Source organism: Nansenia antarctica, assembly GCF_963989245.1.
Source record: "Nansenia antarctica genome assembly, chromosome: 1".
In the NCBI taxonomy this organism is placed as follows: domain Eukaryota; kingdom Metazoa; phylum Chordata; class Actinopteri; order Argentiniformes; family Microstomatidae; genus Nansenia; species Nansenia antarctica.
This window is the reverse complement of record NC_137674.1, coordinates 94,894,203-94,908,580: the sequence shown is the minus strand read 5'-3', so window position 1 is coordinate 94,908,580 and position 14,378 is coordinate 94,894,203. Positions and strand designations below refer to the sequence as shown.

Below are 14,378 nucleotides of genomic sequence, written 5' to 3'. Positions count from 1 at the left end.
TTTAAAGTGTCACAGTTTGCAGGCTTGAAAATGTACATGTTTGTGCCTCAGCACTAGCTGCCATTACAATCCGTCCGGACTTGTCCTGGGCCCAGAACTTAGGCCTTTTCTGTGTTCAGGGCCTTGACGGCCCTGTGGTAGAAGCTGTCCTTCAGTCTGTTTGTCCTAGCGGCCGGGGTCCTGTACCTCCTGTTCGAGGGCAGCTTGACAAAGTGTTCGTGCCCAGGGTGGGTCGGGTCCTTGGAGATCTTGGAGGCCCTCCTGAGACAGCGTGTTTCGTACAGCTCCTTCAGAGAGGGGAGGGTGGCGCCGGTGATCCCCTGTGCTGTTCTCACGACTCTCTGTAGATCGTTTCTCTCCGCTGCCGTGCAGCTGTGGTACCAGTTGGAGATGCCGAAGGTGAGGATGCTCTCCACTGCGCCGTGGTAGAAGGCCACCAGCATCTCCTGCTTGCTGTGTTGTTTCTTGAGGCATCTCAGGGTGTATAGCCGCTGTTGTGCCCTCTTGATGGTGCCTTTAGTGTTGTCCTTCCAGGCCAGGTCATCCCGTATGATGTGTCCCAGGAAACGGAGGTTTGAGACCATCTCTACGCTCTCTCCGTCGATGAGCAGGGGCAGGATCTCGGACTTTTTCCTCCTGTAGTCTACGATGAGTTCCTGGGTCTTTGACTTGTTTAGCAGCAGGTTGTTTACCTTGCACAGCTTGCTCAATTGCTCTACCTCATCCCTGTACGCCGCCTCGTCCCCCCCCGAGATACATCCCACCACGGTGGTGTCGTCTGCAAACTTTACGATGTAGTTGCTGGGGTGGATGGGGGTGAAGTCGTGGGTGTAGAGGTTGTAGAGGATGTTTCTACCTACGAAAGACAATTAGTGTTTAATTAAAATCGTATTTTCCATTGATTTTCATAGGTTTCAAATGTGAATGTATAAGTACTCGGTATTTAGTGATGGGGGAAACGAAGCTTTCGAAGCATTGACACATTCAACACAATTGTGTTGGAAAAAAGTGTCGATCTATCGATGCAGGCGATAAAGCAGCTCCATAATGCCATCTGCTGGTCAGGTCAGGGTATGGCGGCTGTGTCGACTGATTCACAAGTCAAAATACAATAAGCCCACCGTCATCTGTGATGTCTTGTTCAATAAAGGTGCTGTGACAAACTGTGTCGATGTGTATGTGGCCATATATGTAGTCTTAAATGTTGGTGTGTCTAGTAGACTATAATAAATACATATATGAATAAATAAATAAATGCAACTGTTGTGTCCATTTCTGATATGAATAGAATAGAATTTAGCAAACGCTTTTAATCCAAAAGCTACTTACAGGGACATTCCCCCTGGAGTAATGTAGGGCTTTACTCAAGGGCACACTAGTGGTGGTGTTTCAGGCAGGATTTAAACTCACAACCTTCCGATCACCAGTCCAATTCACTAGACCACCACTATCCCCTTGACATGTAAGGATACACATCTGAATGACATTTCGGGATGTGTGGGACATGGCTGTTTGACAATTGGAGCAGATATAAATGGTCCACATGTCATAACAGGGCCAACATTGTTGGGACGTGCTCGTGGAACAGGGAAAGAGTGCAAAACAAGGCTATATTGTGGGAACTGGACAGATGCGCTTATGTGAACAATAACATATTTATTGCTTGTGTACACGAAAAGGCAAAGTTTTTTGTGTATCTATCTGGCTAGTCTATGTTTTGCAATTATGAATCTATGACTATCTTTGTATGTTCTATATCTATCTAGCAATATCTACCGATCTCCTGTCTATTTCTATCTCTGTCTCTGTCAATTCTGTCTAGCGTCCGTATGTCTCTACTCGAACTACAACCCTCGAATATGAGTGACTTCCATGTCATTTTATGCAGCACGACACTTGGAACAGGGGCGGCGCTAAGGGGTGGCTACTTGGGCTCAAGCCCCGGATGTTTTCTGAAAAGCCCCGAATGTTTTACTTTAAAAAAAAAAAAAAAAAAAAAAAAAACTCTCGTGAGTAACGTGCAGTACCGGAGTCCAACAGAGAGGCAGCAGCTGCGCGACATTAGCCTGCGTACTGCGTAGCCTGCCCTGCCCTGAAGAAGAAGTGATCTCATTCAGTGCCTGACTTGCAAAATTGTAAGGATGGATATCCCAAAGTTGTTTTCAACAAAACAAGCGCCAAGAACTGTTGCAGCAGCAGTATCAGCAGCTGACAACAATAACATCACCAGCAGTGATGACATAGATGATGTTTCAGGTTTGTGAATCTTATTAGAAAGGTGACTGACTCACTGACACTACTTTTCCGGTTTGCTAATGCTAGCTGGCTATCATAACATAACGTTATGTTATAATGAAAATGAAACATAGCAAGGTACTGTTACGGTACATGGTAAGAAATCAAACAAAGGATAATACTTATACAAATAAAGTGAATAACAGGCTGATAGTCTTTGATATCTGCACTCTGGTTGACTGAGTAACAAGTGAAAAAGAATGATGTAACGTTAATGTTACAGCTAGTAAACATGGAGTAACCACATTAAGTATGCCCTTATGGTAGTATGTATGTATACAGAACATGACTCAAATCTATCCTAAGATGTAACGCTAACTAACTAAGTTTGTTTAATGTCCCAGGGGGGATTTGATTTCACAGTACTATACACAGGCCAACAATACATGTAATATATCGTCATATAACACAGGACAAGACTCTAAATACAATATAAGTGGTGAGCACAGAGTCTGCCCTGATATACATACTGTAACATAACTAGCCTCAGCCCATCAATTATGTAATTCTATACAAATATAAATGATGGTGACTGACAGGGGGAGCTACGTGTGCTGACCTCCCTCTGTGCCCAGAACCACCACAATTAGTTTGCTTCATTAAAGGGTGTGAATGTATATGTGTTCTCCAGTGCCTTTTGTCCGCTTTAAGGTGGTGGTAAGTTGAAGGTTGAAGGCAACATTTTCCGGCGCGCTCCGCGCGCACATTATATTCTCCCTCTGGGCTAAGCCCCGGATCTCCTGCGATCCTAAATCCGCCCCTGACTTGGAACACTGCCTCGTTTGCGGAATGATTGACACATCGGTCAGAGGTGCTCGTGTGACGTACGAAGCTTCGCTCGAGTAGTCACGTGGTTTTTGCCAAATTGACACAAGCATCGATACATTTGTATCGACGCACATTGCGTCGGAAGATCGACGCCGTGTCGTGACTCCTGCGTCGAACATCACTACTCTCAGTATTACTATATGTAATACTTAATATTCTTTGTTTTGATCTCATGTTTCAAGTTTATTTGTTACATCACATTACACAAGCACAAGACATAGGGCATAATAAATCAAGCATAATTCAAGATAAAAGTGTCAGTAGTACAGAACATAGGTGCCAAAAAACAATAGGCATAGTACAAGATAAGGTGGCATTAGTGCAGGTAAGACAAGACAGGTTGCTGCTAGTGATAATATAGTTCAGGGTTGCTGTAGTCCATGCACAAGGGGTGAGCTAGGGGGAAGATAGTCAATTGACTACAGTGGGCTTGTTCAAGAGCCTGATTGCCTGGGGGAAGTAGCTGTTTGTCTCTAAGTCTTGACCCTAAGGGAAGAAGCATTGTCTTTTGGATGGCATCGGTTCGAACAGGCTGTGGTTGGGGTGGCTGGGATCTTTGATGATCCTCTGGGCATTGCTAACACACCGTTTGTTGTATAGCCTATATCCTGGATGGAGGGAAGCTTACATCCGGTGATGCGCTCGGTTGTCCGTACCACCCTCTGTAGCGCTTTACGGTTGGTGATGGGGTCCTGTTCCCGACCATTCCTCCTGAAGTCCACCACCAGCTCCTTGGTCTTGTCAGTGTTGAGAGAGAGGTTGTTCTCCTGGCTGTACTGAGCCAGGCGGTCGACCTCTTTCCTGTAGGCCGTCTCGTCGTTGATCAGGTCAATCACTGTTGTGTCATCAGCAAATGTAATCACTAAGGGGGAGGGAGGGTGTACAGGGAGTAGAGGAGGGGACTCAAGCCTTGGGGGGCACCTGTGTTAAGGGTTAGAGGGGCGGAGGTCCTAGAGCCCATTCTCACCACCTGGCGTCGGTCTGACAGGAAGTCCAAGATCCAGTCGCATAAGCCAGGGTTAAGGCCTAGGTGTCTGAGCTGTTTTCATCTCCTTGTGTTTTTCCTGTGTAAACACATTTGTGTATGAAATGTGCTAGGCAAGGCAAGGCAAGTTTATTTGTATAGCACATTTCATACAACAGGGGCAATTCAAAGTGCTTTACATACATTATTTAAAAATACAGCAAGAGGCGCCCCGCGGTGGTGTAGCGGTCTAAGCACTAGCCACTAGTGCAAGCTGCCCACCGGGGACTGGGATCGAATCCCGGTCTCGCCAGACCCGGATATGGCCAGGGCACACAGGGAGCGGCATATTGAGCGGCCGCTCCCGAGGGCGGTATAGGACTATTTCTGGACAAGGATCCGTCACGCAACACCGCCCCCTGGGTGCCGGAATAACGGTGTCGGGCTCGAGGAGCCAGTCAGCTAGTCTGCCTGGCGATCTCCTCTGGGGCTGCCGGCTACGGGGTCGGGCGGCGGATCCTACGCAATAGGCAGGGGATAATTGGATGCTAGGTTGGGTTTAATTGGATACCAAATTGGGTGAAAAAGGGATAAAATCTGAAAAACAAATGTATACAAAAAAAAATAATACAGCAAGAGGAGCATAGTAAGAAAATAAAAATTACAAAGTTTGCAAGTGATATTTGAGTGATACCAAGCCAGGGAGCACTCGGCCTAGACCAGTTGCTCCGGGGCGCTTTTCTGACACTATTATTTTCATACAATATTCCGTAACACCATTCTCTTAGCGCCCCTTGTGAGTGGAGGCACGCTAACGTGGGACCTGCACCGGACTCCCCCTGGCCTGGGTTGGCAGTCCTGCCGTGCACGCTACCCCACCCGCAATTTCCTCCCCTTCTCACTCGGTTCGCAGGGTATTTCAACCGAGGCCTGGTTACCCCTTAATATCCAGGACTTCCCGTCCCTTCCTTTACCTGGGGCCTGGTTACCCCTTAATATCCAGGACCTACTGTCCCTTCCTTTACCTGGGGCCTGGTTCTTATCGATGCCATTTTTCAGGTTTTCTGCTCGAAATCACATGCCCACAGTGAATATAGAATATCTCCACAATCACAAAGGCCTTCATAATGATCTTGGTATCAAATGAAAGCTAACACATGTGGGGTGACTGTAGAAGTGTCAAAATCAAAATATATGTTACTGTGTCAGAGTAAAGACGTTTGCTTTAGGAAGAACAGAGGCACAGCAGAACAGATCTTTATCCTCCGCAATATCATAGAGCAATCACTTGAATGGAATTCTAGCCTCTACCTCATTTTTGTAGATTATGAGAAAGCCTTTGACTGTATTAGCAGGGACACCCTATGGAAGATCATGAAGGCATATGGAATACCAGACAAGTTTATTGCAATGGTTAAGGCATTCTACAAGAATTGCAAGGTGGCAGTACTGCATGGCAGCAGGAAGTCTCAGTGGTTTGAGGTAAAGTCAGGTGTGAAGCAAGGCTGCGTGATGTCAGGCTTTTTGTTCCTACTAGTTGTAGACTGGATAATGAGGAGAACACTGAGTGGAGGAAAGACAGGGATCAGGTGGCAAATGATGAACATGTTAGAAGATCTAGATTATGCAGATGATATAGTATTGTTAGCAGAATCATGGAGTCATGCACAACAAAAGCTTGACCGTCTGAATGAATATGGTCTACAAACAGGGCTAAGGATCAATGCAAACAAAACGGAATCGATGAGGATGAACGCCAAGAAAAGCACAGCCTTCACAGTGTATGAGAAAGATCTCAAGGACGTTAACACCTTCACATATCTCGGTGCAACAATGACAACGTCAGGTGGTGCTTCTGAAGACATGAAGATTCGTATAGGAAAAGCAAGGAACGCCTACCATCGTTTAAAGAAGTTGTGGAACAGCAGTCAGTATCGGAGGAAGACCAAGATGAAAATCTTTCAGTCAAATGTAATCTCAGTGTTGTTATATGGTTGTGAGACATGGAAGATGACAGCGGCTGACGAACAGTGCCTAGACACATTTGTCCACAAATGCCTAAGAAGGATGCTGAGAATATTCTGGCCTACACGGGTGTCAAACGAAGAAGTGAGAAAACGTGCTGGTATAGAGATGGTAAGCACGCAGATCAGAAAGAGAAGATGGAAGTACATCGGCCACGTGTTGAGGAAAAGCCCGGATGACCATCAACGCATAGCCCTCAGATGGACCCCTGATGGACGAAGAAAAAGGGGACGCCCCAAAGAAACCTGGAGAAGAACCGTCAAGAGGGAGCGTGACATGCTGGGTCTAAGATCCTGGGAGGCGGCGGCTGCTGTGGCGAGGGACAGAGACCGGTGGCGTAAACTCGTTGGAGGCCCTACTCTTCACATCCGAAGAAAAAGGACCTAAGTCAGTGTCAGAGTAAATAGAGCTAGAACATTGTGAAAAATCTCAAATTCACTCTCCGCCTAAAAAAACTACAGCTTTTAGAGTGAATATCAGCTTGGAAACCTGACTGAATAAGCCCAAATCATCTAGGAATCAGTACTCCAGGGTCTGATGAGTACTTGTGCCAAATTAAATTCTAGTAATGTGAGCCAATGCAACTTTGTACCTGTTTTAGTACAGGTATGTTTAGGCGGACAACCAAATTGTGCCATTTGGAGATTTTTAATATATATTTTTAAGTTATTTTTTCTGAGGGGGGCAGTCCCACTCATATTTTTCTTTTTAATGACAGATACAGTAGAGATTATGACCACAAGGATGGGTGAGAGAGAGAGGAGGGATGACATGCAGGATATGTCCGCGGCTGGAATCGAACTGGGAACCCTGCGGTATTTGGAGACATTTTGGCACCATCAGTGTATCAGACTTTCTCATGTATCAAGACTGTAAAATTTAGAATATTTCATTTTCACCCGAACCCATTGGTCAAAATGTCATGATTGACCACTCATTTGAAGCGTCAGAGCCAATAGAATCGAGCAGAGGCGGAAAAAATTACTTTCGAGGACCAAGGATATGGATGGTTTAAGACGTGACATGATTTAATCTAGGGTCTTGTAATCGATGGCGTTAAATTGTGACATGGTTGTTATGTCCGCCCTATTTGGGGTTGTTAATGGGGACATGTTTTTCATGCCTGACACAGAAGACCTAATGCCTTGTCTAATGGTTTCTATTTTATTGTTAAAAAAGGATGCAAGCTCATTGCATTTACTAGTCGAGTGAAATTCCTGAGCAATGGGTGTTGGGGGATTTGTTAGTCTGTCAACAGTTCTGAAAAGGATGCGGGCATTATTGATGTTATTGTTTATGATCTTAGAGAAAAATGATTGCCTGGCGCTCCCCCCCCCCCCACACACGCACACACACACACACACACACACACACACACACACACACACAAGCAAACAGAGAAAGAGAGAGAGAGAGATCTGTATCGCACTTTTGACACAGACATACACTGTATGCCCTAATATGTCACAAATACATTGGGCCATGATTACAACATGCAGTTTGGATGTCACAGTTGCTCCCCCTAGTGAAAGAAGAAGCAAATTACACAAACATATCCTTTATGTGTTAGACTCAGTGGTTACACAAAGATAGTTGTGACTGTCAGATAAATGAGGATAGGTGTTGTAGTTTTTTGGCAACCAATTAACTGTACACCATCCTTGTTTACCATTACCAGAAAACCTTAATGCACTAGAGAGCTAATTGTCTTCTGTTGTCTGACTGTTGTATTTCAGAAGGCCAACACTATTTGGGAAACAGCTCTGACCTCTTCACACATTGATGTATCAGTTAGTTACTGCTCCTGGGAATAGAGTATCATGTTGGAGACGTTGGAGATTTAGTGTGCACCCACACAATTACCATGCATTCCAATAAATCAATACATGGAGATTCAAGGCTCCTGTAGTTAATAGAAAAAAACAGCTTGAAGTCATATTTCCTGGTTCTCTCTCTTCGTACTCTTCGTAGCATAACATTTCAAATTACTGTTTTAGTCCATTTCAGTTAGATTCACCACAATAGGAGAAAGAAATCTAACTACATTCATTGACTAAATAACATATACTGTAAAAACAGATATCACATCTGTTAGGCTATTACTTTTTTTGTTTTTGTTTTTGTTTTTTTTCCAGATTTTATCCCTTTTTCACCCAATTTGGTAGCCAATTTAACCCAACTTAGCATCCAATTATCCCCTGCCTATTGCATGGGATCCGCCGCACGACCCCGTGGCCGGCAGTCCCAGAGGAGGGCGCCAGGCAGACTAGGCTGACTGGCTCCTCGAGCCCAGTACCGTTATTCCGGCACCCAGGGGGCGGTGTTGCGCGACGGATCCTAGTCCAGAAATACTCCTATACCCCCCTCGGAAGCGGCCGGCCAATATGCCGCTTCCCGTGTGCCTCGGCCATATCTGGATCTGGCGAGCCGGGATACGAACCCCGGCCCCGGTGGGCAGCATGCACTAGCGGCCAGTGCGTAGACCGCTACACCACCGCGGGGCGTTAGGCTATTACTTAACTATAAGAATATCTGTCAGGCCAATAATTGCACAGTTTACTGACTGGAAACTGTACTCCGTACATTCCATCAAGTTTTTAAGAACATTGTCCGTGAGACACATGCCTTGAAACTCATTCACGGTATTGATGATCATCTCTTTTCCACAAGATGACTAAAACTGTGAGATACAACAAGATACATCTCCTTGATTGAAACAGTTCTTTCGTTGTGACTCACCTCACCAGCTTCTCAAATTCCTCTAGTTTTGAAGCCTGTATCACAAGGAGATAGATTTCTAATGGGTTTTTGGATAAGACGCACTAAGCATCAAAAAAGGTACCCCAGCAGAAGACAGACAGAGATGACACGGCAGCCAAGAACCGCCACCATACAAGCCAAACACAATGGGTGCCAGATTTTTCACTGAACGAATACTGCATAACAATACAGCGACAGTTACACTGACAGAGGTGTGAGATGTGATATCCTGACGCAAAGACACACACTAGGAAGGTTGCATGGTTTGCCTCTAGTGATGGATGGGTTCAAACCGCTCAGAATCAGAGCTGAAGCCAACATTTCATCTCCATCTCTGCACTTAGGGATGGAATAAATTATCTTGTTCCCCAGTCCAACATCCTCCCTCCACCTTTTTTTAATAAACTAATGAATGTAAAGGATAAGGACTGAAAGAGCCAAGAACATCTGTAAAAAAAATAATAAAGCACACAAAAAACAGGTGATTGACAACCTCCTCACTCCGTTGGATGTCTCTCTGTCACATTGATATAGGGACTGTTGGCTGTGGAGTCTCAGATCATCATAACTCTGTCAACCTGGTACATGGTGCCCCTTGAGAAGGTGGTCCATTGACAGCAGTGACTATCTATTGATTTAGTGTGTTGCCTCCCTCCCCCCCCCCCCTTGACTGAATAAAAGTATCCCTGGGTTTGAGCTTAGGCAGTGGATCGCCTGGCCGGGTTGAGGTACAGTGATAGACACTTATAGTAAGCACTTGTTTGGGACTGTTATTCTGGAGTCATGGACAGGGTTGTCTCTGTCAACTACTGTCTGGGGCTTCTGGGCTTGCTACTGCTGCAGGGGCTGTTCAGTGTGGAGGGGAGAAGCTTCCGGAACCCTGGTGAGTGTACATGCCTGATGCCTGTACTCTCTTATTAAGTGTGTTAGCCAGCTTATTGGAACAAATAATCTATCGGATGTTGTAGGCTGTCTGAGGATGCTGGTGCAACTATAGTTGTTCATTCACATCCATGGCTTGCATGCACTGTTTGATGATCAGATTTGGTTGTTGTTCAAATTCACACATGGTAGACTACTGAAGCAAAACGTTCAGCAGGCTACTGGTGGTTTTAATTTTTAAAAATGTTTGCTATTAATCTTTCATAAAATACAATTTCACTGTTATAGCTAAGTGAATACAGAGGTGATTGTCAGGAATGTCAGACTGGGAACAATACTGCGTGAATATGTGGAAACAGAGTGAACATCATCACATCTTATGTGACAAACTAATTAAGAAGTGTTTGTCTAAGAATTCAAATGTGTTCTTCTGTAAATGCTATCTATACTGTATTCTGGATACTGTCATTATTATTGTATACAATCTACTGCAGGTCTTACTGAGGATGGTTATACTAATTACACATGTATTGTCATTCTCCGCCTATTCAGGAAACCACATTTTTCGCCCAAAAGACGACACAGATGCCCAGACCAAGATTCTAGCATTGTTATTAAATAAAAGCTTAGCACCGGTTGAAAGAAATGATGCTCTCAGTAAGGCATTTTTCGTCATAAAAACATCATTTATTAGATTTGTGTAATGATGATGATGTACAGTATTACACGTAATTTCACTCACTGAGTGACCAAGTGTTTCTCTGGTTTGTGTTTTGTTCTGAATCTAATTCATTTTCTTCTCTGTAGGTCAAGAACTGGCCAACAAACTAGCTGAGCTAGAAGGGGTACGGTTTTTGTGCGTTTTTTGGTTATGCTCTGTGTGAAATGTTTGAGGCGCAGTAGTTAAATCACTGATGTGCCATCATATATGATCTTTTACCCTCTGATATGATTCAATGATTTTAACGCAGGATTTGAATGTGTTATAGATAATGAATAATAGATGACTTGACTGGCATACTTAATACCATACATTATACACATTATGAGAGAGGGGAGTTGTGCATAATAGTGGAGAGACCAGAACACTCTACACAATATGTGCAGCTATATATCCTCTGGTGGTCTATAATAATAATAATAATAATAATAATAACAATAACAAAATAACAATAATAATAATAATAACAACAACAACAACAACAACAACAGTAACAACCACTGTGTTCTCTCCTCTTCCAGCTGGAGGCCCTGAGGGAGGATCTGGAGCTGCAGAGGGAGCTCTCTGCAGTTGCAGAGGAGAAAACCATACCCAGGAAAAGGCTTGAGCGTACGTTTCCTTACTTATGGTTTCTTGTTGTTAATAATGAGTTAATGGCTGTAACATACGCTACAAGGAATGTTATTTGAACTGAATGACTAGTAGCACTAAGGTAATGTTTACATGTCCATAGCCTACTACAAATAAGATGATCTTAGTGCTGCCTTCAGGGACCTCAATGATGAAATTAGAATAGGAGATGATCTTGAGCTGAAAAATAGGATATGATAATCATTATCAATACATTTATTAACAAATGTACAACGGTAATGTTGTGGATTTCTCTTGTTGGTTATGAATCAAAGAACAATTCTGAGTTTAAGACTATTTATTGAAACACAGGTACAAAAACGTTGAGCTGGATTCTGGTCTGGTAGAGAAGAGAGAGAGAGAGAGAGAGAGAGAGAGAGAGAGAGAGAGAGAGAGAGAGAGAGAGAGAGAGAGAGAGAGAGAGAGAGAGAGAGAGAGAGAGAGAGAGAGAGAGAGAGAGAGAGAGAGAGAGAGAGAGAGAGAGAGAGAGAGAGAGAGAGAGGAGCTGCGTGGTCAAGATGAGAGAGAGCCCCCTGGGCTCACACCCTTATTTATAAACAATAGCATGTAAATACAGTTACAAACAATGGTCCTATCACAGCATAGATGCTTGAGGTGTGAAGAGTAGGAGACCCCACAATGATGTCACCTGGCCTACAAGTCATTCCAGGTTAAAGTTCAAGTCAGATTCACAGGAAGTCATTCTAACAATGCCCATATATGGACAGCACTTCCTGAGGCAAGAATTATGGCCCTTAAGACAAAGGTTCGTAAAACCCCCACAGCCAGGAGAATCTTACAGAACTTATGCAAGTCAAAAGGCAAATAATACAGGCCCATACTATACAATTCATGTATGTGTGTGTGTTCAAGTAAAATATACTACAGTAACAAAACAGTATTCTGAAGCTTTTATCATTTTTCAACAAATTATAATTGTTTTGTCTATGTCCACAGCCTGCTTCTGGAAGTACTGTGTGTGAGAGTCTGAAGGGGAGAACCACTGCTGGATTCAGCTGCAAAGCACTATGACTATATGGCCTTAAGACTCGCCAAAAAAACACCTACATAACTAGGTGACATTTCATTAGTGTTATTGTGTTGATTGTTGTTATCACTTCAAAATGACCTCATCCTTCCCTACTTGACTGTAATTACTTGATTGCAAGGTCTATACTGTGAATCTTTGAGCTCCCCACTTCACAAAAAAACAAAACAAAAAAACCAATTGAACTGGATGCGAGTAAAGTACGATTTTCCTGTAATGTACAAGGCCTTGTTCCATGCCTTATTTCCCATACAGAGGGACTGTCTTCCTCTCCACATGTTCACTTTGTCTCCCTCTAGTGGTGAATACAGTCAGTAGCAGGATTTGTATTGCCTTCCATTGCCATTTCCATTTTCACTACTCTGACTAATGCCTTCATTGAATAAATAACATATTTACATGCTGAACTGTGTCCTGACGACTGAATGGGTTGCCTGTTTGAATGAATGGATTGAATGAATGAATGGAATGAATGAATGAATGAATGAATGGTCTTTATTTGTCATTGATATAGTACAGGTACCAAACAACGAAATGTGGGAGGGGGGGGCTCCCCTGGTGCTAGAAAAAAAAAAAAAAAAACTAAAAACAAGAAGGGAAAAGAGCTGGTTTACATAAATAAAGGCTATGTACACTATCCACTATACTATACTATACAAATAAAACACTGTGCTGTACTCTATGCTATACCTATTCTAACATTTCCTATCTCTGAACCTTATGTACCCGAGGGTTGTCATATTGCACATGGTGTTATTGCACATTCATTTAAAGTGTCGCAGTTTGCAGGTTTGAAATGTTCACAGTTGTGTTTCAGTATTGCACTTGATTTCAATCTAGTAGCTGCCATCAAATTGCCCCACACGGCTATATTAGCCAACTTCTATATTAGCCAACTTCTATATTAGCCAACAGCAGTAGGAGTTGGCTTAGGCAAATCTAGGGTGACCAAGGATATAAATCAGTAATGGCTATTTGATTTTACAATTCACATTAGGATGTATACTTACCAGAATAAAAACAATCCATACACAATATTACAGGACAGGTCTTAATTATTTTTTTTGAATGGCCATGTCAATTCACAGTAGCAAGAATGACATACTGTTATAATGTAATTCTATTGGTTGTAGTTGTTGTAAAGCCATCTGATTATGGTACTCAACTACTTCCTTTTAGCTGACAACAATTACTCTGCTGATGACTGTTTTGCTAGTGTGGTCTTTGTCTCTCCTCTCCCATTGTCAGTTGGGTGGTGGTGCATAGCTGAGTCACAGGCTGGAACAGCACAATGGGCAGCTTCTCTGATAGGGCTCTATCTGAATCACACAGAGAGATAAAGAGGCGTGAAAACCAGTTAGCTTGACCCATGAGTTGCACTCACTGTAAAAACACAACAGTATACATCACCAGAGAGAAACTGGTGACATGTGCCTTTGAAGTAGTGATTCACCTCACCTGCAGCAGTAGAATTATAGAGGTGATGACAACATGACATGGTGTTCTATTAATTAGACACACACACACACACACACACACACACAGACAGACAGACAGACACACACACACACACACACACACACACACACACACACACACACACACCCACACTGCAATGTGCACAGCCCAGTCCAGTCATACATTTACAACTGACAAACTGTAATACTAGGTCTTATCATCAAGCAACAGTCTTTGCAACCGTCGCATAATGGTCTGAGCATGCTGTCAAGATAAGTCATATGGAAATAAAGATGATGCATCCTCTTTGCATCCCAAACACTACTAACTTAAGGAACAAGAGCATCACAAAAACAAGTAGCTTGCTGCAGTCCGTCTAATTTGAAAGGTGGGTTGAATTTATTGCTAGATTCTACTGTTTCGTGATTTTAATTACTTTGTTTTGCTTATTAGAGCTGTCAGGGCAGTATTTTAGAGGCATAAGTGACATTCTAAGTCATTTTAGAAGTACACCTACTGTACTGTGCAATATAGAAAGGAATTTAAAATGTAAATGAAAATCATTTTCTATTTGATCAAATAATAATATATTCAGTGCTAAAGATGATCAGTGGGATTTGAACTCATCAATCTGATATAAAATAACAAATATATCTATTTCCATTAAACAGATGAGGGAACTCCTCCTCTTGGTTGGGCTACAGGCAACCCTCTGTATGACCTGTCCTAGTAGTTGTATTTGTTACAAACAGGGGTCCGCCAAATGT

General features: G+C 43.1%; 1 protein-coding gene across 1 annotated transcript; it reads left to right on the top strand.

The window, feature by feature from the left end:
* Positions 1-9,655: 9,655 nt before the first annotated feature.
* uts2d (urotensin 2 domain containing) lies at positions 9,656-12,088 on the top strand (the record flags this gene model as incomplete). The annotated part of the gene is made up of 5 exons (XM_080527603.1): positions 9,656-9,755; positions 10,307-10,411; positions 10,562-10,599; positions 10,997-11,084; positions 12,063-12,088. The coding sequence occupies 5 exons, from the start codon at positions 9,656-9,658 to the stop codon at positions 12,086-12,088; spliced, it is 357 nt and encodes a 118-aa protein (XP_080383729.1).
* Positions 12,089-14,378: the final 2,290 nt, after the last annotated feature.